General features: G+C 36.1%; 2 protein-coding genes across 3 annotated transcripts in view; one reads left to right on the top strand and one right to left on the bottom strand.

The window, feature by feature from the left end:
- Positions 1-3,540: 3,540 nt before the first annotated feature.
- On the bottom strand, positions 3,541-9,431 carry LOC140148637 (ADP-ribosylation factor-like protein 3). Its single transcript, XM_072170664.1, has 5 exons — positions 8,777-9,431; positions 7,802-8,009; positions 6,318-6,424; positions 4,831-5,016; positions 3,541-3,960 (listed from the first exon to the last, which is right to left on the bottom strand). Exons 1-5 carry the CDS (start codon positions 8,789-8,791, stop codon positions 3,919-3,921), a joined length of 558 nt encoding a protein of 185 aa, XP_072026765.1. The 5' UTR covers positions 8,792-9,431; the 3' UTR covers positions 3,541-3,918.
- Positions 9,432-15,174: 5,743 nt separating this feature from the next.
- LOC140148636 (metal transporter CNNM2-like) overlaps positions 15,175-24,983 on the top strand; it is a 34,279-nt gene continuing 24,470 nt past the window's right edge. For both annotated transcript variants that reach the window (XM_072170662.1, XM_072170661.1), the window contains exons 1-3: positions 15,175-16,797; positions 17,554-17,697; positions 22,403-22,537. In XM_072170662.1, the coding sequence (XP_072026763.1) occupies positions 15,807-16,797; positions 17,554-17,697; positions 22,403-22,537 (1,270 nt within the window). In that variant the 5' untranslated portion in view covers positions 15,175-15,806. The remainder of the gene's footprint in view (positions 16,798-17,553; positions 17,698-22,402; positions 22,538-24,983) is intronic.

Raw genomic sequence — 24,983 nt, 5'->3', positions numbered from 1 at the left:
ATGCAACATAGATATTTCCTTCTGAATGCTTCAGAGCATGAAAATTTTTTATGATGTCAGAGTATAAAAAAAAACATGTTTTCCTTAGATGACCACACAGCCAGATAATAGAGAGATCCTGATAAGATGTCTGGATAAGCAAGGTTGGACTGTATGCACAATTGTGCACCCTTATGTCAATGACTGGGGTACATGCAGGCAAGATATTTTTAATATGAAATTCTACTTAAAGGAGTATTTCGTGATCCTAGCATCCTCTATTTATGTCATTTTTCATTAGATATCCACGAAAAAACCTATTCCCAAAATTTCAGTTGATTCCGATTTTTGCGTTCATGAAGTTATGCATGATTATGTGTATTACACGGCTCCATAGACAATGCGTTGTAATTTCGTTCTGGTGCACCAGAACGAAATTCAAATTTCACGATATCTTTGCTAAATGAATTAATCTGCAAGAAATATTTTGTACATTAACATTATGTAGCCAGAGGTTTCCAGTGATATGAAAATCTCAACTTTTTTTCAGAAAAGTGGCGGGATGAGGCTGTGGATCACGAAATGCCCTTTTAAATGTTTTTATAGTGTGACAAATGTGGAAAAACAAAAATGTTATAAAGAGTGATTGGTTACTTCCAATTGCAATCATTATTATGTTTCAAACTTGATTTGCAGATGCAATATTTCTATCTTCTTAAGATGGGGGTGGTGGTGTGAAAGGTCACCACATTAGCTCCCCATGATGAGCTCAAAGATCATATAAGACCCATTCAGTGATCCCAGCGCAAGTGTAAAAATAAATTGTTCATAAATTGCTTAATGAAGGATAAATCATTCAAATTGTCATTTGATATTTTTTTTTTGAAAAATTTGGCAAAAAACAACAGTATTGATGAAGTTGAAGCCCCATTCATATACATGTAGCTAATTTAGATACTGTCAGTATCTAAATTACAGATCCATATAAATTCCTTATTTTTGTCTTAAATACACAGCTTTCGACTGAACCACTAATAGGCTATGTTAACACATTTATGACAATGACAAAAGTACCAAAATCTGAATTTTGATGATTTTTACGATCGTCCAGATCAGCAAATCACTGAATGGGCCTTTAATTTGTGATGAACTTGAAATTGGCTTAGAATGTTCAGGTGATCCCAAAAGCAGGCAAGTTTTGGATTGTTTAATGATACTTTCAAATACTTTGCCTTTGATAAAGACAATTTTTCAAATACTTGGAACTGATTTTAAATAAAAATATTGTAAATAAATAAACATAAATTGTAAACCTCAAACAGAAAATATAAATATAAAATAGTGTTTTTCCAATATAGTATGACCAAGTAATGTGGATACAATACATTGTGATTTAGCTAGATATGGGAATTATGGGTAGTGTTGGAATTAAGCATTTTTTTATGCATAGCAAAATTTGCTTTCATTACTTTTCTCTTGGTACATTCACATCCTTCAGTGTGTGAGCAAAGTATTGGTGTGAGTCTATGGCATAAAAATACTACTCAACTCCAAAATTGTGTAGCAAATTGATAAAACTGTGTAGCATTTAGCTACATGATACCAGCTATTTCCAACACCAATTTATGGGAGTTATGTTGATGTCTACAGTGCACAAGTTGGGACAACAAAATACCAGAAAGGAAAATTACAAACAACATTGAAATAGTCTTCAATTGTAGGACAGTTCAAATGGTTAAAGTTTTAAAACTTGAATATTGATTGAATAAAAATAAATAAATAAATAAATGTAGATATTTATATAGCGCTTTATGCCGTAAACAGCCTCAAAGCGCTTTACATTTATTCCGCCGTCATTAGAATAATCGGAACCACGTTTGCAGCCTACAAATGGCGCAGGGTTCATCAGTACAACGACTGTGACTACCCCTAACAGCTTCCCATTGCACCTGGGTGGGGTGATTGGCTCTATATACAGCTGATTGGCTCTGTATTATGATGGTTGGGCAAGAACATGATGATAATATGTACTGAAATAAAATACAGGCACGTCTGATGGCGGTAAACAGGGTAACACTAAAATATAACTTTCATTCTCTATAATAAACAATCTCGGAGTGATTACCGAATAGGGTGCAACTCTACTAGTCTTTTTACAAAACTGACCTACCCCAACCCCTAACCCTAAGCTCCATAAACGAGGACTCAAGTCTAGCAAGTTGCACCCTATTTGGTAATTGTACCAGAATCTCCTTTAATAATATAATGTGTGACCCACAGAGTGACCCCTGTCAATAAAATAATAAAAATTATATCCATAATATGTAAATACAATACAATACATCTTAGAAAATTATGTGTGTGACACACTTTCCTTTGAAACAGAAAGCAGGTATGTTTGATCAGGAAAACAATAAGAGTCTACAAAACTCAGCAAAATAATCAGTATAACAGTAAAAACAAACAAACAAGCAGGAAATAAATAAACACAGAATCACACACAATTTGAAAGTTACAGCCTCTCTATTTGACACCAAAGGTCAGTGCACAAAATAGGCCAATAGTCAATGCAAATTACTGCCGGCACGCTGATGCACTACTCCATGGGCCCGTGAAATTTCATCACTCAATGCTGACTTCAAATGTCTAACATTAACATATTACAATAATTGTAATGGGCCCTCATTAATTTTCATGGGCCTAAACTCAAATTATTTGAGTTTAGGCCCTTGAAAATTAATGAGGGCCCATAGATTTCAAACCCAAGGGCCCAGCCCCACAACATTTTAGCTTATTTTTTGCACTGCCAAAGGTCGAGTCTTAAGGTACTTAAATTAAAAGGCATTAAGGACATCACAGTCCTTACTGATTATATACATCATATTATATCCATGAAGACAAAAATAGTTAATGTTCAATCACTGTTTTGAGCAGCATGAATTAGTATAATTTGTTACTCAGTCAGGTAGAAATTGTTTTTGTTTCTTTTTGGCAGTCTGAATTGTTAAATTGTAGAATTTACACAAATGGAAATGCACACTGAACATTGATAACATTTTTCAAAACTTAAATTAGAATATTTATGATGCACACATTGTCACAGTGCACAAACTTGTTCAGTAATAGCCACTTGAGGGATAACTTCTTTTTCCCATTTCTACCAATGGGAATAAGAAAATGCTTTCTGAAACTCAGTTTGACATATTTTAAAAAAAATTTCTAATTACTAACAAAGAGTTAAAGGAAATTTCCATCAACTGTTCAATAAGGTTTGATTTCAAAGCAAGGTTAGAATTTTGTTTTAAATCCATGAATTAAACTTGATTCTTGTCAGCTTTCATCGTCTACACGACAGAATGAAATTGCCACAAAATTCCTTTACAAGAATCAATACACTATGCAACAGAATTCTAATCCTGCAAAGAAACAAATCCCCAGTGGCAGTGCCAGGGGATGGTGGTGGTGGGGGGGGTGGTCCTCAAGTTCCCTAGTAAAACCCAAAATTACTGAAAATTCTCACTTTGCAGCAATTTTGAGCAAAAATTTTTGATTCCCTCCCTGAAATTCACTTTGCCCCCCCCCCCAATAAAAAATTCTGCCACCACCACTGCAAATCCCAGAACAGAACTGACTTTAGCATGAAAGTTCATCTGTAATGGTTATCCATATAGACAAATTGAACTCTTGATCTCAATACAAAAATATTTAAATCACTAATTTTCACCCGAGCTGTAGTAGCAACAGCTGATAATATAGCGGTATATTTGTATTGTGATCAAGAGTTCACTTTTTTTAGAACTGCACTTACTTATTACATATTTTCTTATATAGTTCAATACAGTACTAAACAAAAATATGAGTATTTCAGATATAAATCACTGTAGTATCAATCAAGGTATTGCTTGCATTGCTTTATAGTTCTATAGAGTAAGGCAAGTGTCATTTCTTCCTAACATTCTTCACAATCCATTGCATGCCATCCTGTAAAAAGAACAAATAAGCAGTGGATGTTAAAATGGTATGGTAAATATACAAATATAAATTTCAATAAGCTATTAAAGGCCCATTCAGTGATCCCAACGAAAATTTTTAGTGTGTAAAAAAATAAAAATTCTGTATAAATTGCCCAAAAAGTGAAGGATATTAAAGTCATTAATATTGTCATGAGGTATTTTTTAAATGAAAAATTTGGCAAAATGCAAAGAAAACAGCAATATAGAGTAGACAAAGTTGAAGCCCAATTTAAATACATGTAGCTAATTACAGATTCGTGAATTCACATAGTCTTATTTTGTCTTTAATACGTGGCTTTCACTAGCAGGCTATGTTAGCACATCTTCATTGTGTAATACAACAAAGGTTCCAAAATCTGAATTTTGATGATTTTTACAATCCTCTGGATGAGCAAATCACTGAATAGGTCTTTAACTTAATAGCCATCAATTGTGAAGTGCGGAGGCTTTCTTAGTTTGGCATTATTCACCATCTTTATCACAAACTGATACATACATGTAATCTGAATATAATGATACATTTCTCTACATTCAGAAACTTAAAGGACCAAGTTAGATGATATACATGATAAAAGGTAAGGTATGCACCAGCAGCACCTGTACACCATCTCAATAAAAAAAGTCCTTTAAAAAGGAACAGGCGGAGATGTGCAAGAGGCATGTATGACTAGAAATTTGCCTCTACTTGAGAATTTTGATACTGGGCCTGCAGGAGTCAAAAACTGAAAAGTGCATTGATTTTGACAGAACTGGTTCCAAATTGTTCACCATGCAACATATTGCTCACAACTTTTTGTGATCAGAATGAGCCCAATTCAAGTTATACCAGTCTGCTTACCTCTATTCCTTCATTTGTGAGAGCAGAGCATGCTTGTATTTGCCATATCCTATCTCTTATTGTGTGTAGATTTAAACCTTCAGCAATCTCACTTGCTGAAGCAGCATTTATTAAGTCTTGTTTGTTGGCAAATACTAGTAAAGGCACACCTGATAATTTCTCCTCACCAAGAAGTTGTCCTAGCTCCTGAAATGCAAGAAAATAAAACTATATACAGTTCCCAATTACAGATAAGTATGCATTTAGAGTCAAGCGGTTTATCTATCAGTGGTACTAGGTGTGACCAGAGGACAGGGGTGTAACTGTAAGACTGCACTCTTGGCAAAATATCTTTGAGTGAAACCAGGACAGAAAGAATTAAATTTAATGTTAAATTACCCCATTTGGATCATGTCAATACAATACCCTCAATCTTGATCTAGTCCCTAGAAATTTGCGCTTTATTGCGTATTCATCACATGATAAAGATTTAGGGGAGCAGATCAGGATTCAGGTTGCTGCCATGTTTCTCCTCCCACTGGGACAAATCTCACAATATCCAGGCATTTGCCCCAAGGTTCCACATGACCAAGCTGTACATGCTCATGCTATCCATCCGAGGAAGCACCCATCCTGAATGCCTGAATGTTGCCAGTGTATGGACAAGTTGTGCTTCTAGGCATGTTTATATGAATTGTGATTAGATTAACGCATGCAAATTCGGATCCAATCTGCCACCATGAAATCCAAGATGATGTAACTTTCAACTTAAGATGAGACAGACTAGGGTGGTCAGGTGTATAAACCCGGGTCCTGGGGTACATTTTGCTACTGAACATTTACGATGCATCATAAATTCTCCTTTCACCATTTATATAAGTCCAAACACACTGAAACTCGTATCTCTCATGTACATCATATGCCGGGATCATATGGAAAACTTATAATAGGTGTTAAGCCTGTTATCGATACAGTTTTTTGAGGTCGATATATCGGAACTTCGGAAGCAAATTATGCGACATATCGATACAGTATCGATATATTGACCCATTTTCAAGATGCATTTTACGTTTCTTCCAATGTTTATTATACAACAGAATAGGCCCCCTACTGTACAAAATGACTGGGCAAAGTCTTTTTTGGGATCTTCTGGAGGGGTTTGAGACAACATGATGGCTCAGCTTGGAATTGAGAGATGGTAATTTGGGATAATCTAAGCATGTGTGCCATATCTTTTGTGTATCAATACTACCATTGAGTGTACCAACATGTCGGAAGTCTATGAATTCTCTGACTATCAATATTTTCGACAATCGATAACAGGCCTAATAGGTGTGACACTAACGATGTGTTTACATGTAGGACTTGCATAGCAAGTATTGGACTGAAATACACAATGATCTGATCTATCCATTTCACAGCCACAAGCTTACAGAATGGGACTCAACTTCATTGGGTCTTTTTATTTCATTTATATTGAATTCTACCAACATGCTTTTGTACCATACCTCTCCTGTTTCTTCAAATCTTGCTCTGTCACTGCTATCTATCACATAGATTAATACGTCAGAGTTTTCAAAATAATTCCTCCAATATGGCCGTATTTTCTGTTGACCTGTTAAAAAAAAAACATTGCACATTATTATCAATATTATCAAAATATCATAAACAAGTTGTGCAAAAATAGTAGATACATACACAACTGTAATTCAAGGTAATAGTTTCTACTTTGTTGCTTATAAGAGTCAACGGTCTATTAATAGGCACCACATCCAATTCATTAATTCAAATAACATTTGTGTGTGTTGTGTAGTAAATAAACAAAGCAAAAATAAAAAGCCTCCACTAGTTCCATCCCCATTTAATCAGAGTCTGATAAGTGTATGGCAAAATAATTGATTATACACTTTCCTTCAAAGGTTGATTCCAAATTTGATCATCGTGAGCAGAGGAGCCGTTGTTTGGAAATTCGTGCAATTTCAAAAATGACAAATTACGAATTGACCACGCAAAATCCAATGCATGGTATTAGCTTATTATGTGGACTGAAGCAACCCGTACAGGAATCGTTGTACACTTGCCTGCGCACAATTAAAAGAGCGGGGTATTTGATTTGCATTTTGACATGCATGGGTAAACCTTTAACCTGCCGGCATATTCAGGTGACATAATTCTTGGCACTCACGCTAGCTCTGCTACATGATACAATTCCCTATGTCATTTTTAAAATTGCACAAATTTCCAAACAACGGTTCCTGCGCTCACGATGATTAAACTTTTGATATCAAATTTGGTATCAACCTGCGAGGAAAAAAAAAAAAAAAATTATTATATGAATTATTTTGCCATAAACTCATCAGGCTCTGATTAAATGGGGATGGAACTGGTGGAGACTTTTTATTTTGGCTGTGTTTACTAAAAAAGTGACAAAAATATGGGAATAGCTGATATCGCATTAATTGCAAAATGCTCCACATTATAGCAGAGTGCTATACAATTTTATGGCATTTTGTATCTAAAATGACACAATTGCTGTACAAATTCTGAAATGTGTTTATTAACTTGCTACACTAAATTGCTACACGAAATTGTGTTCTGCAGTTCAGCAATGACTGAAACAGCCAGAGTGTGACACTCTATGGACTATTATTCTATCAGTATCAAACATTATTTTAGATTATTTCAAATTGCTTCATTTCAAAAAAGGGCTGATGATGCACTTTCTATAAGGTATATTGCAAATCAGCAAATGTCAACTGGCACTAAAGCATACAAAAGGGAGCTGTTTCATTTCAAAGAACAGGCTGATGACGCACTTCTATAAGGTATATTGTTAATCGGCAAGTCAACTGGTACAAGGGAGCAAGCATTGACTAATAATAACTCCCTTTTGTATCCCAACATACTTTTAGCACCAGTTGACATAATTTGCCAATTAGCAATACCTTATAACTTTTTATTATTTTATGTGTCCAAATTATGTTATTCTTACCTCCAATGTCCCACACATTCAGATTATATCCATCAGTCTTGACACTTTTAATATTGAAACCCAGTGTAGTTGAGACGTGGCTAATATCTTCTTGTGCGACACTTCTTATTAGAGTTGTTTTGCCAGCATTGTCTAATCCAAGCAGTAATATACGTAGTTCATTATTTGTTGGATCTCCAGTTAATTTCTTTAGGATAGATAGTAAGCCCTGCAGTTGGGGAGAAACAAAAAGACAGAGATAGTTTTAAAAAATTGATGCATAATTTTTATGGGAATGTTACTAACAGAAATTGTTTTAAGGGCACGTACTTCAACCTCTCTGGTATTATAAAATATGTCAAACTGCTGCCACTGAACACACCCTAGGGCAGGGCAGTTGAAAAATGTAGGCTGGCCATCACAGATGTGGGGTGGCCAAAACAACAATTGAAATAAAGATATAAATAAGAAAATGGTCTCAAAAAGTGGGATTGCCACGTGAAAAGAGGAGTGAAGTGCCGAAGGTGTGAAGTGACTCGCGCATCACTCATATCCCTGCAATAGAGGATAGAGAAGAGTGGCTTGAACCTACTACATGTATAGGCGATAGGCCTATAGTTTGATCAGCTTGTAATCAGCAGGCCCTATAACATTGTGGATTAATATCAATATATTTTATTCCGAGAATTGTCTTGTGATATCTCGCCAGAAGTATCACAAATTATTAATTCAAGTCCTATAAGCCTCCTTTATTTAACATGCACAATATAGACCAGACAGGTCAATTATATCACTCTTAACGTGGGTCTACTTTTCGGCGTAGTGGTTAAAGGCCTAACAATTCCTGCCGATTAAGAGCTGATCAAACTATACATACACATTATATATAATATAGCTAGAGAAATACTAGGTATTATCTTTCAAACTACGGCAAAGGGTATACAATCATATGAGGAAGATAATCAAAATCAAATAATTTAAAAATATTATACCCACCAATGCAGTAAACATGATGACATTGCATGAAGCTCTTAAAATCAATCTGTTGGGTGGTCACGGTAAAGGTTTAAACAATAAACGCTCTCAAATAATTAAACATCAATCAGATCATGTTCACACAATCACAGGTTTGATACCAGTATATTAAAATCGTCAACAATTAAGATCATTCATCTCCAGACAGCCAGGTTTCAGTTGTATCAGTTAATTTGCAATAGGCCTGTGTTTAGCTTGTGTACAAGGCTATAATTCTTAGATCGTATTTTTTGAGCAATTATGTCTATATCTAAAGTAAAGGTATGGTAATACAGTACAAAAACATCAAAACAAGTGCAGGGTTGTAATTGTAACAACATCAATACATTATTGCTCAAGTTGGAAACTGTATTCTCTCGGTCGGGGCCACGTCACATCCATTCATGCATTGGAGTGAAAACAACTTATCGCATATTTTTATTTGCAGAGTCTAGAGAGTCAAACCTGGCACAATAGTGTGATAGCTTGTGATACACTCCAGAGTTAAGTGAATGCAAATGTTGTTTTCACTCCAGTGCTATTGTCAGCCGGTTCATGCCCGGATGTCCGACCGACAGAATACGAGTCGCTGAAGTTCCTTGGCACCCTACATCCAGACTTATGCCGGACCTTGTGGACCCAATAAAGTATTTACGTAGAGGCCGAGGTCTGCATGGGGTACTACATAAGTACCGGTAGTAGCATAATATTAATACTTTTTATATGCACATAAACAACTTCCAATTCATCATGATTTGCTCTCTTGTTAATTTGCAAAGTTGGCAAGTAAAACTGTACAACTACAAGCAAGCTGGATGAAATGAATCACTGCACTGGCTAGGGCTAGGCTGTGCAGTGTGTGAGTGTGAGCATTTGACAGTGCAGTGCAAACACTCGTCATACAGGAAACTCAACTCTGAACTTTGGCCCAACTTACTGTACAATTATACACGACAGCAGCTAGCTGCAGACAGTGCTGACAGCTGGCCTGGCCTATTTCATCACCGATGTCATCCAAACCAAGCGTGATGTATTCATGCGATATGAAAAATGAAACTACTGCAGCATACATGTTAGTCCTGCCAGCAAGACTTCAGTCTTTATCATAAACATAATGACATCAACGGACCTGAAGTCTTGCAGCGGTACATAGGGATGCACTGTACGTTTAAGAAATCCAAACTTCAAGCATCAAGAAATATACCTTGTATTTGTCAGTTTTACCTCAGAGATGCTGTAGACCCTCTCTACACAGTGTAGAAACATCACAAGTAGAATGCTGCTCAATATGATAAATCCAAATCATGAAAATCAAGACATTTTTCAGAGCAATATTTTGACCACTTTTGCACTAAGTAAATTACTCCCATGAAGATTGCAGGTTTTGCCAACTCAGGAAATTTTGAATTCACCCAAAAGATGAGATCAATGTAGATCAATCACCTCAACTTTGTGAGTATAGACTAGTACAGTTGGATTAAAATCATTCAGGCACGCCCAAACCCTGGTACAATGGGATTAAAATCATCAGTGCATGCCCAAACTGTCCTTGAGAGAGTTCCTCAGCTACATCCTTAGAGCCCAAAAGGAGCCCACATATTGTGATGTTTCTTATTTGTGCAATAGATAGCAGTAGAGTGAACTGTAACTCTAGGTACGACGAGTTACAGTTACTGGAACTAGCATACATGTACGATGTAGCTGGCGTCCCTGACAACACAGGCAAATGAGCCACAATAATGTACAAAACAGATCATACCAAACGTTCATATTAAAATTGTATGTACAACTGACCTTTAGTAAGGTATAAGTCAGTGAAAATTAAAAATCTATAACACTGTTTTGACAGAAAACACTATTTTCTATTTCTACTTACCATAATTTCGATTTCTGGACTTCTCAGCACAAGTGTTGTTCTAGATATTTTTTGACAAAATATAATTTGAAAGCATCATTTATTTGGTTTCAACCTTTGAAATTTCTCATCAAATGCATGTTTTTATTGCTATAAATGTCAATGATATACATTTGTTAAAGTTTAGAAAAAATGAGTGATTTATACCGAAATGTTTTAAATAAAATATTTTCCTCAAATTTTAACACAAGCAAAACAGCGCCCTCTATACGTTGGTGATTGATTGATTGATTGATTGATCCTGAAGGCCTTTGGTTGATGAGCCATGAGCCATAAGGGAGTGTTCATAAATACTTTGGTGGGGGAGGGGGAGGTGGAAAAGTTGGAACCTCGGACGTCAACATTTTTTGATCCCCCTAAAAAGGGTGGATTTTTGGACCCCCCCCTTTTATCGTCTAAAATTTTTTGACACCCCCCTTCATGTCCTAAAAAAGAAACCAAAAATATATCATTTAGTGTGGCATAGATTTCTTTTTGACATTGGGGTTGGAGATAATTTCTTGAAGTCCAGTGAATCCAGCACCTTTTGCCGACAAAATAAGTTAATATGGTACAAAAAAAGTTGCCATATTGAAGCTAAAATGGTGAGTACGAAGTCCAGTGAATCCAGCACCTTTTGCCGACAAAATAAGTTTATGGTACAAAAAAAGTTGCCACATTGAAGCTAAAATGGTGAGTACGAAGTCCAGTGAATCCAGCACCTTTTGCCGACAAAATAAGTTTATGGTACAAAAAAAGTTGCCATATTGAAGCTAAAATGGTGAATTATAGTATGAAATGGAATTAATTTGCGCGAAGCCCAAAAAAATTTGGCACTTTTTATTTTAAAATGACCAAATATGGGGTTAATTATGGTTAGAAACCCATATACAGGCGTCAACATTGGGGGGATGATTGTATGCATGCACCATCCCCTATCAAAATATTGGGGGGATGTACCCCCATCCCCCCAGGATCTACCTCTATGGTCATTAACTCATTAGCTAAAAATTACCGTTTGGAGTTATTACTCATTGGAGTCATAGTGTTACACCCAAATTGTAAAGTGGGCACATTTTGTTGATTTGTATAGCTTGAGATTACAAAATCGAATACCTATAACATTCATGCATGCAGAGTGCGCAAAAATGTTGGAATGTAGGCCTACATGCCTTCTCGTATTTTTACCCGCGGAATTTTACCCTCAAATATTTTTGATCCCCCTATTAAGGACTGAATTTTTTTTTATTCCCCTTTTTAGGACCCAAAATTTTTTTGATCCCACCAACATATTCCAACCCACCACCAAAGTATTTATGAACACTCCCTAAATGATAAATGTACGGAGGGATTCCCGGTTTTATTTTTAAAAAGTAAGTACATTTTTGGTTATACAGGGGTGAAAATTTCGAATGTCTAACTTGCTCCGATTTTGCCAGAATTGGTGGCAAATTGTTTGGCTTGACATAAGGGGGATATCATTTTCTTCGGGGGGGGCAAAAGTCAGCGTCAAAAAATTGCGACCCTCACCTATTTCAGTTAGTTCGGCAACAAATATTTTATGACCCCCACCACCGGTACATCTTCAGGCTAAAATTGAGCCTAAAAACTGTTTGACTTAAAGGGGCATTTCGTGATCCAAAGCCTCATCCCCCTCTTTTCTCAAAAAAAGTTGAGATTTTTATATCACTGGAAACCTCTGGCTACATAATGTTTATGTACAAAATATTTCTTGCAGATTAATTCGTTTTGCAAAGATATCGTGAAATTTGAATGTCATAAAAAGAGTATGCTAGGATCACGAAACACTCCTTTAACCCGACCGACCCAAACAATAGGCCCGACGTGACCGACCCTATAGACTTTTTTCTTATTTTTTTACAAAAAAAAAAAAAAAAAAATTAGGCCCGACGTGACCGACCCTATAGACTTTTTTTTCTTATTTTTTTACAAAAAAAAATAAAATAAAATAAAATAAAATAAAATAAAATAAAAAAATAAAATAAAATAAAATAAAATAAAATAAAATAAAATAAAATAAAATAAAATGAAAATTATTATTAAAAAAAAAAAAAGAAAGAAAGAAAAAAGTTCCAAGGCCTTTATCATACGCAATTTACCGCTTAAAATGTGTGTAAAAATGTTGACCGACCTAGTCCTATTTTTTTATGTTACGCTATAAATCAAACAATTTTAGGCCCTATATTGAAATCAGTCTTTTAAATAAAATAAACACACTGTCTGTGGTCATCTTGTGACTCCCTACATTTTGGTCAGCAAAAATTTTATGACCCCAGTAGGCCTATTTGGGACATTATTAACAATATTTAAAACGGGCGCAAATCCTCTGATTTTGGAGTTTTTGCGCCCGCCACAAAACCTCCGATTTTGGAGTTTTTGCGTAGATCCGCAAAAACTCTGAAATTGGAGGTTTTCCGGCGGGCGCAGAACCTCCGAAATCGAGGCCTAAGAATTCGAAGTAGGCCTATCTTCGTACATGCATGGAAAAAAATCTTATCTACTAGGCCTATTTCCATGGTACATGTAGCTGCAGGACCTTATGCGTGGCCAGCCAATGGTAATTGACATTTTTTTTGAAATCCTTGTGATTTAACGAAATCTGAAATGGCATCACATCTTAGGGGTTACCGATATTCTTGGGAAAGGGGTCCCATATAAGCTCCCATAATCTTTTGGAACGAAACTTTAGGTGGGGGGGTCATACAATTTAAGATGACCAAATTGTATTAAAGGAGTCACAAGATGACCACTATAGTGTCAGGGATGCAAATTGTGCGGGAGCGGGGAGCACCGCTCATAGGAAATGAGTGTCAAAATTGAGGAAATAATGCCATGGAAAGGAAACAGAAAGAGAGGAAAAAGGAGGGACAGAGAAGAAAATAAAAGGGTCGAGGAAAGGGGAAAGAGGAAAGAAAAAGAAGAGGAGTCAGGTACAAGATAATAGGGGAGGCTGTGAGGTAGTGAAGCTACTGAATGGAAGAGAGGACATCTTTAAAGACACTGGTTGTGCAACATTTGGAGGAACTCACATTATTGATCAAGAAATAAGAGCAAAAAAGAGAAAGGTGTTGGTGTTAGAATATGGAAATGGGGAAATTTACCATTCATCACCATATAGGGTATGCAATGGAATTTAACAGGAAATAAAGAAGTTGGATGAAGGCAGGTGTAAACAGGGCACTTATCTGAGGAAATTTACAGAGAGGCGGCAATCATATCCGAGGAAATTTACAGAGAGGCAGCAATGAGGATTTTATGGGAACAAAAGTCATGAAGGAATTCCAGTGTATCAATACTACTGTAATGCCGCTGAGATTAACAAGAGGACAAACCGGAAAATATTGAGGAAATAAAAAAAAAACCCATAAAGCACTGAACAGGTTGTGCTCCCTCTGACAAAAATGAAAGAGGAAATGGGGGTAAAGGAATATAAAAGGGGGAAAGGAGCCTCTGTTCCACCAAAATTGACCCAAACTAGTGTAAAATACCAAATTTTTGCGCGCTGCTCGCGCACATTGTCCTTTTTTGGAAACTCTAAAAATACATGCTAATGTTAACATTTTCAATTTTTGAAGTGCAGAATAAAGCTATTTTATGCATGATTGAGGAAAACTTGAGCCTATATAAAAACCTTGCTCCTGAGGAAAAAAAATCACAATTTGCACCCCTGATAGTGTGTTTATTGTCAATACAATAGCCTGTTTATGGGTCATAATCGGTGGTGGTGGTGGTCAGGTGGTGGCCCGGATCGGTGTGGATGGGGGTCATAAAATTTTTGTTGCCGCCAAATTTGATTGACGCCGACTTTTCTTAAATTTGGGACCCTCTCCTTCCGAAAAAAAAAAGATAACCCCCTTAAAATAAACTTTGGGCCATGTTCTTCAGCATTCTCGTGCTCATCACAAAAACCACAATGATTCAGCTTTGCAGCTGTTCTAAAATGAAATAAAAGGCTGACAGTAAACGTGTGCCTGATGACTTGTAGCAATGTTTGGATGGTCATGCTCTTCTGTTTTTATCGTAGAAATGGGAAGAATTATTTTCTCACATTCTAAGGGACCGTTCACAAACACTTGTAAGGGGGGCCTGATGCAAAACTTTTTTATCGTGACAATTTTTCAGGCCCCCCCCTTTACAGACCTCGAAAATTTCAGGCCCCCCCTTTTTGACATGAACTTGAATTATGGGTCAACCCCAAACATGCCAAAGCATATCATGACTCAATTCTTCCAGGAAAATGTGTGGTCATTTTTTCAGCCCCCCCTTAGGAGGGTCAAACTTTTCAGGGGCCCCTTTTGCATCAGGCCCCCTAACAAGTGTTTGTGAACGGTCCCTAAAATAAAATTCAACTTTTGATCTGAAAAGGCCGGATCTTCTGACAAGCCCTGTCTGATGACGCAATCGATGACACACCGCCCTCGCTCAATTTCGTCACGTGTCAAAGGTTATTTAATGGAAAAACAACACTGCAGCAGGGGAAGTGTGAATCGGACAGTACTTGTCTTCCGTGAAAATAATATTTTGATCGCTTTATAACTTACAGAAATTGTCCTATTTGGAAAGGAGGATAGCAGGGAACCTAAAGATAGTATCCAATGAGTACTTAGGGCAAGATGTGGCCCAAAATGGATGCACAAAACAGTTTAAGGTGACGGCACGTCTACCAAGCTTCATCAGCAGCAACGTACCACCACCAGTTGTAGTCACTTTCAGCTTTATCTTCCTGTGTTGGTCCGCCCCTTGAAAGAAAACTTTTTTAAAGACTTCAAAAATGGCATTTTGCTTTAGAACTAGACCGTTCAATTATCATGTGATTGTGTTGTTTTTTGTATGTTATTTTGTGGATAATTGTACATGCGCAAACGATTCTTTGCCAAGTGTGTGGAGTTTGATACCTGCCAACGCCAACTGTGATGTGACCAGCAAGGGAACCATCAGAATCAAGAAAGTTATACTGGAAAGATACATTTGGTTGGTCAATTTAAACCAAATGAACAAGTAAAAGTTGTGTTTACCAAGTCGCCAGGTTCAAGGGGAGATGTTTGTGGGTCAGGCATCACAAATGAACGTGAAACCAGTTCGTCAGATAGGAATGAAATGAGAACGTTAGAAATAAGCAAATTGGGTCTTGGAAAGTATTATATGTGTGTAATGAAGGAAGATGAAAATGCGTACATTCATCAAGGAATTGATTATTGGCTACAGGTTGAAATATACCCACCTTTGCTACCACTTTGGTTGCAAATCATTTTGATCGTCATCCTTTTATCTCTTTCTGGGCTCTTTAGTGGTTTAAACTTGGGGCTGATGGCTCTCGATCCAACAGAATTGAAAATTCTACAGAACGTTGGTAATCCAAAGGAGAAACAACATGCAAAGAAAATAAGCCCAGTCCGTAAATATGGCAACTACTTGCTGTGTTCACTCCTTCTTGGTAATGTTCTTGTCAACACAACGTTGACAGTTTTGCTAGATGATTTATCATCTGGGCTGTGGGCTGTACTCGGAGCAACTGCTGGTATTGTGATCTTTGGAGAGATAGTTCCTCAAGCCATCTGTTCTCGCCATGGTCTTGCAGTTGGAGCTAGGACAGTTTATCTCACCAAGTTCTTCATGTTCCTAACATTTCCAATCTCGTTCCCAGTCAGCAAAATTCTTGATTTCATTTTAGGCAAAGAAATCGGTAGTGTTGTTACCAGAGAACGATTGATAGAGTTGATTCGCGTCACAGAAGAATACAATGATCTTCAGAAAGAAGAAATGGACATCATTTCTGGTGCCCTTGAATTGCAGAAAACAACTGTGAAATCTGTAATGACACCACTTAGCGATTGCTACATGCTCGATGAGGATGCAATTCTTGACTTTAAAACAGTCACCGAAATCATGAATAAAGGATTTACTCGAATCCCAGTGTTCTCTCAGAATAGAGATAATATAGTGGCTTTGCTGTTTGTCAAAGATTTAGCATTTGTAGACCCAGATGATTGTACACCTCTGAAGACGGTCATTAAGTTCTATCAGCATCCTATCAATTTTGTCTTTGAGGATACTACACTGGATGTCATACTATCAGAATTTAAGAAAGGTGATTATTTTAAATGTGCATGTAATGTGGATTTAGGGAGAGGGTGGGTTTTAGACAATTTTCTCATGATACAATCAATCTTGAGAAACAAATTTTTTGTCGCTCAAATATAGGATGTTGAATGATACGCTATTATCGGTGATTTGCACCCAATAATTTCTAGCGATGTTTTTTATTTTTTAATGATAATTATCATCAAAAGAGACCTCTAATTAACATCTTCTCTTTTGGAAAATGCAACATCCTGGTGTCCGAAATAAGGAAAATATAGAGGTTGTCCCGAGGATATAACTAAAGCTTAAATTCTGCTTGTCCTCAAAACATTTTGGTTATCCCCATAATGTGTCATATTTTAGAGGTAAAATATAGTGGTTGTCCAGGGGGTACATAGCTCAATATGGTTGTCCCCAGTGATTTTTGGACAAGATGACAAGAGGATAAGTGCTTATTTCGAACACTGCCTGGAGGTGTTAATCACGAAAGAATATGGCAGGCTATTAAGGAAAGTTGCTGTTTGAGGATTTTTTTTTGTATTTTTAAATTAAAAATTACAATTAAAAATGTTACAAACAATCAGGATGATCCCAACATCTGGGCCTTGGCCCCCTCCCCATCTTAATTTAATTGATTTGTTCCTGTTACTCTTGACTTTTGTTTCGGGGAATGCTGATACCAGGATACTGACCAGTGACTTTGCCCTGGTAATTCAAGTATGGATTGACATTATGGGATTCTTTTCCATTAATATTAATACAGGACAATCTCACATGGCTATAGTGAATCGAGTCAACAGCGATGGATTAGGGGACCCATTCTATGAAGTCATGGGTTTAGTGACTTTGGAAGATGTCATTGAAGAGATTATTCAAGCTGAGATCGTAGATGAGACTGATATCTACAGTAAGTTGTAACAAATGCCTATTGTACTTGGTCATTCTATGAAGTTGAGAGAAGTATATACATTTTTTATTGTGTCATAAAATTGTGTTTTTTTTTATTAGACCTACTTTGAAAAAATGAATTTTACTGAAGGTATATTTTCTTGTACAGTGTTGAATGTTTTGTATGTATTGGTATTTATGCACCTGCGGAGATATGGGGATAGCATTTTGTCTTCTCCATTCTCTAGTCTGGTTTATGTGTTTTCTTTTCAATCATTGTGCTTAAAGTTTGTATGTTTTTTTTAATGATTGCAATAAAGATTGAAATGATCAAATAAAATATAATTATTAGTTTAATTTACATGTACCACACAGACTAAACTAAGAATAGGAGGAAAACGCTACTTTGGAATCCAAAAAAATTGCACAAGCAAGCTACCACAGCATGTATAATGTTACAGAGCTTGTTCGGAGTAAATAATGCAAATTTAATGCTCAATTCAGACGAGGCTATAGCACCATAATTGCTCCTGTTTTATACTGTTGAATAAAACTATTTGTTGTCCAAAGCGGCAGGTGTAAAAGACAGAATGCAGAATTGACAGAAACAACAGAAATGAGAAAAGACAGAATTTGCAAAAAGTTGAGGAATTTAAGTGCGAGTTCATTAAACCAAGGAGTTTCGTACATAACATGTATTGTTTAACGAAATCTTAAGTGATATACTAGTATACATTGAGGTAATATAATCTGGATATTTGTCATTTGTATTTTTTTGCGGTACCGGTAATTTAATTTTATGGTTGTCAAAACTTTCTTCTTTGAATGCTGTAATAAATAATAAATTACTAATTTGTGACCCCTCTAGAGTTATTAATGATCAAATTGCCTGTGGCCTAAACATAGTTTTAACATTAGCCATTAGTCAGGGAGATGATGAAACCTTGACTCTCCACCACCAGGGTACTTCCTGTAACTTATGTAATGCAGATAATATGTAAAATCGAATCCCAGAATGCATTGCCTATTTTAACTTGGTGTAAAAATATGTTATATGAAATAAATATAATAATTCTTTTTTCTGATTCCCTCATCAATAAAATACCAAACAATAAACAACAAGAATACAAAACATACACCTTTGACATGTTTGAGCATTATAATTATATTACTATTTATATTTGTCCCTATTATTATTTTGTAATCATCGTGCTTGATCATTTCCAGTGGACTGTGGAGGTAGGCCTAATGGGATATCTTGGCCCTTTCTTTTCACACTCACAGTCATGGCATGCAGATGACCCCATAACAAGTTAAACTTTCATCATTGAGGTAGCACATGTACGAGTGTTTACCATGATAAACATAACATAATGCAAAATGAAAACATGACATGTTAATCTCATCTGGGATTCTGAGATTGTGGGCCTACAACTACACTGTTTATGGCCACTTGGGCGTGGCGCACCCTCACTCTATGGGGCAGCACACAACACATATTGCGTCCAAACTCACAAACAAACATCTATTTAAAACTTTTGTACAACATGACCACAAAAATTTTAGAACTCCTGAAATCAAAACTCAGTAACTTCCTTTCTGCATTTCCTGGAATTTCTGTTGTTTCTGTTGTTTCTGTCATTTCTGCTTTCTGTCTTTTACACCTGCCGTTGTCCAAAGGATATTGTGAAACAGGAACCAGAATTGTGGATCAAGGATTTTAAGAACCACATTGTTCATTGAACAGCTTTAAAATCTGGATGATCAATTTGTATTAGGCAAAAAAAAAGATTGTTTGCTTGTCCTCCAGCGACCGACCCTAATCTAAATCTGGAAAAAAGTTTTTGTTTGACTGTACAAATTTGTGACATCCTGAAAAGTGTTTTTGGGCAATTCCACGGTAACTCGTGCTACACTTTATGGCGTCCTTTTACATACTTTGTGCTCCAGCTTTTTAAAATCATTTGATTGGAATCTGTATTTTTTGTATTTTAATACCCAACATTCAAGACTAGATCCTCATAGTATTGCTAAATGAATATATCAACTTTTGTATGTATGGGACAGCTGCGAAAAGCGGTAACTCGTCTACGAGCAGAGGACATGCTAAAAAATCACTCATTTTTATTTTGATCGTGTCCTAAAACAAAAAACATTAAAGCCTAATTGATCATAGGATAAGTAACTGCTATGCTAAGGTTTATCCTGGTATAACTTAAAAAGTTTTGTCCCTCATAGTTTTACATTGACTGGCAAAAACATGGTAACTTCGTGCTACGCTAACTCGTGCTACAGTTTGTCCGGCCATATACAAAATGGTTAATGTTCTTTTAAATGTCAAAGTTTCTTGATACAAATTCCTCAATGACTGGTATATGATCAAATAACCCAATCTATGTACATATAACCAAAGTATACTTTGATATAACCATGATAACCCCCAAAATAACCCAATTTATGTACAAATAACACCAATACAGTGCATGTATCAGAATGCAATGTACCACACACATTACATCCCAGCATTACATATGTATGTACTTAATTCCTTGCTCCATCCTGTTTGGATATTTCATACATTGTAGGGCTTAAATTTCAACAGTTAAATTGAACAGTCATCAATTGATAAGATTGATAGGTTATTTCACCCTAAATTAGTTCACAAAACTTTTAATGTTTGTGGTTCTTTACAATGATCGGCTCTGTAAGTTTCTTTAAATTTAAAAATTGCTTTCTGAGGTACCGGTATAGTATGTTTGGTCATCTTTTGGTTGATCATTTCCTGTGATTTCCTGCTTGGTGCATTACTGAATACAGTTTGCACGATTTCAATCACTTCACCTGGAAAATGAGACCCATCATACTCAACAACATGAACAAATTTTGTATCAATCATACAAATCTCAGTATCAACTTGAAATGTGGCTGTGGATTTCCAGTATCTATATTTCTTGGGCTAGATTGGGGGGGGGGGGAACTAAAAATTTGGTTGCATCATTTTGACCAGGTATTAGTAATGGGATATACTAGAGCATTTTTTTAAGAGAGACTGTACAAATTTAAGTCTTCGAGCTTCAAAAAAGGGACTTTATTTTGGTAAAAATTTGGTATATTTACACTATTTTGGCGCATGATCAGGGTGGAACTGGCTCCTTGAACCTTTTCTCTATCTTTGCCTTCCATATTTTTACTTTTATTTTTCTGTCAGAAGGGCACTTTTATCTTTAATTTTGGGCCCCCACACATGGGTGTTTGCCTGGTTGTTTCTTTGTTTGTTTCTTTGTTCGGCTGCTCGGGCGGAAGCAAATTGATTAATCCACTGTGCAGCTTCAACACAATAATCGATCAACTACATACTTGGTATACTATGCCAGATAGATAGATAGGTATGGTGATAGGATATGGTGGTTTGATGTGCTGTATAGTTTTGTGTTATGTTATTTGCATATTTATGAATATTAATGAGCTTATTTGCATATTTTGCCTACATTTTCATTAATCCACTCTGCAGCTTAAATGCATTAATAACCAATCAACTTCAAACTTGGTTTGGTGATTGGATATTGTGACCTGATGTTTGTCATGTTATTTGCATATTTATGAATATCAATGAGCTTATTTGCATATTGCATATCATTTGTATTTACAAAACATTGTTATTTACACACTTTTGAGTGAATGCCACCTTAATTACGAACCACTTAATTCTAGTTTGCCAGGGGGAAGTCTGCCCCACCTGCCCCCCCCCCCCCACTGGCTACACTACTACTAGAAAGTTGTTACCATGGTTACATAAATGCATATTCATGCAGTTGGGAGATACCTCTATTGCTGCCAAGTGGTATTTTGCATTACCTTTGCTGGTACAGGGGGAAGTGGGCTATGGTACGCGTGCTACATCGGTAACTCGTGCTACTGGTAACTCGTGCTACAGTTTTTAAGGGGTCATTATTATGTGGTGGATAGTGTTTTGCATTTCAATTTCTTATTTTTATTCAAGGTACTACTAGTAGAAGGAAAATAATAAGTGGCATCAATTAAATTGCCAACATTTTGTAAATATATTAAAAAATGCATCTCTCGGTAACTCGTGCTACATGTACACCATATTTAGTGTTATGAAAACACTATGAAAGGAAAAAATTAGCGGGGGGTTATTTAAAATGTGATGGATATTTCTTGACCATATTTCATAGATATAAAATGTATCAAATTCAAAAGAAAAGTGCCCCTGTTTAATAAAATAGGCCCACTTAGAAAATATCAAAGTTGAACAGGATTTTTCCACTAAAAATACACTCTCCGAAGAAATTATTTTTTTTAAACAAAATGTTAGAAAAATGCAGAAAAAAGTTTAGAACTTGAACATTACATCTGTTTGGAATAATATGAAAGTTACAAGAAATACATAGAGGCAATTTTATTTTTTGAGTCATGTCCACTTTTGCTTGGAATTGCCCTTTTACAGTTTCTACACACTTCTAAACTGTTTTAAAAACATGAATGAAGTGGGATACAGTAGAGAAATATCCCAATTTACAAGTATTTGAGCTATTCAAAGCTAATTAAGGGCATGCCATACGGTCATGTTTTGGCTATGACCTTTAAAAAAACAAAACAAAAACGACCGACCCAATTAATAATATGGATACAGTGCAATGCAAGTCAATATTGGAATAATCTTGATTCTTTACATAAAAGTATTTGATCACCCTATGTTTCAGGGGACAACCGCAGTAAGGCTCCAATTGGTATGCGTATGCGTCGTGACTTCTCACGGTTTGCTCATCAAGAAGAAGGTACTCACATCAAGATATCGCCACAGCTAGCTCTGGCCACATTCCAGTTCCTCTCTACAGGTAATGGACATAATGTAATGTAATGTTTCTTGTTATATAATGTGTACATGTATATACATGTATGTACGTACATTCATATCAAAAACGATGCACTTGTCAGCTACTACATGTGTCGCATTTCACATAATAGATAGGAATACAAACCAAGTCACATGGTTAAAGAATGTTCTCTGTATTCCGAAACCATGTGACTTGGGGATGATTTGAAGTGACCTCCACTTGAGATGAGTCTGGTATTTATTCCTACATGTAGCTATTATGTAAAATGAGATACATGAAGCAGCCGACAAGTGCATCGTTTTGATATGGATGTTCACATGCAAGTACGGTCTGACAGTAATGCTTATTGAAATATGGATCTTGTTTTTCAGTCACACTGTGTACATCTTTTAAAGAAATGCTCAACTAATCTAAACTAGAGCGATAACCGCACCATAGCTGAACCATGTGGCTTCGGCAGTATATTGTGGTAGGCCTATATACCACTGTCATCATTGCATTTAAATTTCAGCTCAATTGAAGCATTTTGAAAACTTGACATTTGACCCCTTTATTGCCCCTTAATGACCTTAAATGAATTTCAAAATATTTTAAACATGTTTAGAATGTCATAAGGATCATTGCGTTTAAATTTCAGCTCAATCGGAGCATTTTGGAAAACTTGACCTTTGACCCCTTTATGGCCCCTTTATGACCTTAAATGAATCTTAAAATGTTTTTAAAATGTTTAGAATGTCATAAGGATCATTGCATATAAATTTCAGCTCAATTGGAGCATTTTGAAAAACTTGACCTTTGACCCCTTTATGACCCCTTAATGACCTTAAATGAATTTTAAAATATTTTTTAATGTTTACAATGTCATAAGGATCATTGCATTTAAATTTGAGCTCAATCGAGCATTTTCGGTTAAAATGACCTTTTTGACCCCCTGTGACCCCAGGATGACCTCTGACGTTTGGAAATATTTTTATTATATTCTTTATGTTTTCCTCTTTCATATGACACCACTCATGGGGTCATACCTTCGTGGCATTTAGAGATATGTCCATTTAAGACCAAATGGTTAGTCAGTAAGCTAGTAAGTAAGCTAGTAAGTAAGCTAGTAACATACACTCATATAGGCTGATACCATTTCATGGTTCAGCAAAAATGTCACAATGTTTCAAATGTAGACTGTAGAAAGTTTGAGATAAATGTGCAACCAAGTAGAAAATTAAACCACTCGTGTTGCTTTGGAGCAGTGGTAGAATTTCCCACACTGGCCTGGGTGAAACAAATTGTACAAAAACTTGCACGTAAGTTTGATTTTCTTACGTCAGAATCGGAGAGGCTTCCCAGCATAGGCCTGGATGGTGTGCAATGCCAATTTTGGTGTAATTTGAAATTTGGTACCAAGATGCAATGTAATGGTTATCCCTGGTGCCGGCACTCTGTGTATGCGCAGGTACATGTACTGGTGCAAACATTTCACAAAATTGTCTGATTTTTCAGTATTTTTAGATGGAGGAACTCAATTCGCAAAACATAAAAAAGGGATTTTTTTTCATACCAATTGTTCGCAAAATTGAAAAAAGGGTGCTCTTCATTTACGAATCACATAAATCATTGTAGTTTCAGTTTTCTTCATTTACAAAATACATGCACAAATCATCAAAGTAAATTCCATTCAGAATACATCAATTATACAATGCATCCAACCATAGGTGATCGACTGATCGTGCATTCCTACATGTTTATATCAGAAAGAAATATATTGGAAATATCGCCAGCATTTTAAGGGAAAAAAGGACTTCGTTGCCCCGGGGCCACTCACATAAATGGTCTGTGTACGCATGCGTGACCAAAAAACAAGTAAAAAGGGTGTTTTTTAACTCAAGGCAAGTTACGTGTGTGACGCATTTAGGGTCTAAAAACACTGATTTTCAAGAATAAGGGTAGTTTTCTGAAACTGCACAACTTGTTCATGGTACCTTTTTAAATTTTTGGCAAATTATGACTCCAAAAATTGTACATTTGTTGCATTTTTACTAGCCAAAAACACATTAGGGTGTAAATTGTATATTAAATTACTTTATTAAGGGGCTAATTTGCTGGTAGGGTAAACTTGTTACTTTAAGGGGCATTTCAAAAATATGCAAATATGGTCATGCATGTGTACACTATCATACTTGAGTGGCCCCCTGGGCTTTGTTGAAAGGAGAAAAATCACTAAAAATAGGGGTGTTTTTATCCTGAAAAGGTGGTGTTTTCAAAGTTCGCCGATGAGCATGAGTACCCGCGGATGCCTTGACTGGGTGGTGGTCCAAGTCACAATATGATTCCAAAAGGTTTAATGCAAACAATGTATGACATGACAGTTTTAAAAGGAAGAAAACTATTACATGTAATTAGGAGATGATGTACATGTATCCTGTATGAACTAACAAAATCATTGGATCTTGTC

Source organism: Amphiura filiformis, chromosome 3, assembly GCF_039555335.1.
Source record: "Amphiura filiformis chromosome 3, Afil_fr2py, whole genome shotgun sequence".
Lineage (NCBI taxonomy): Eukaryota > Metazoa > Echinodermata > Ophiuroidea > Amphilepidida > Amphiuridae > Amphiura > Amphiura filiformis.
This window is presented reverse-complemented; position numbering and strand designations above follow the sequence as displayed.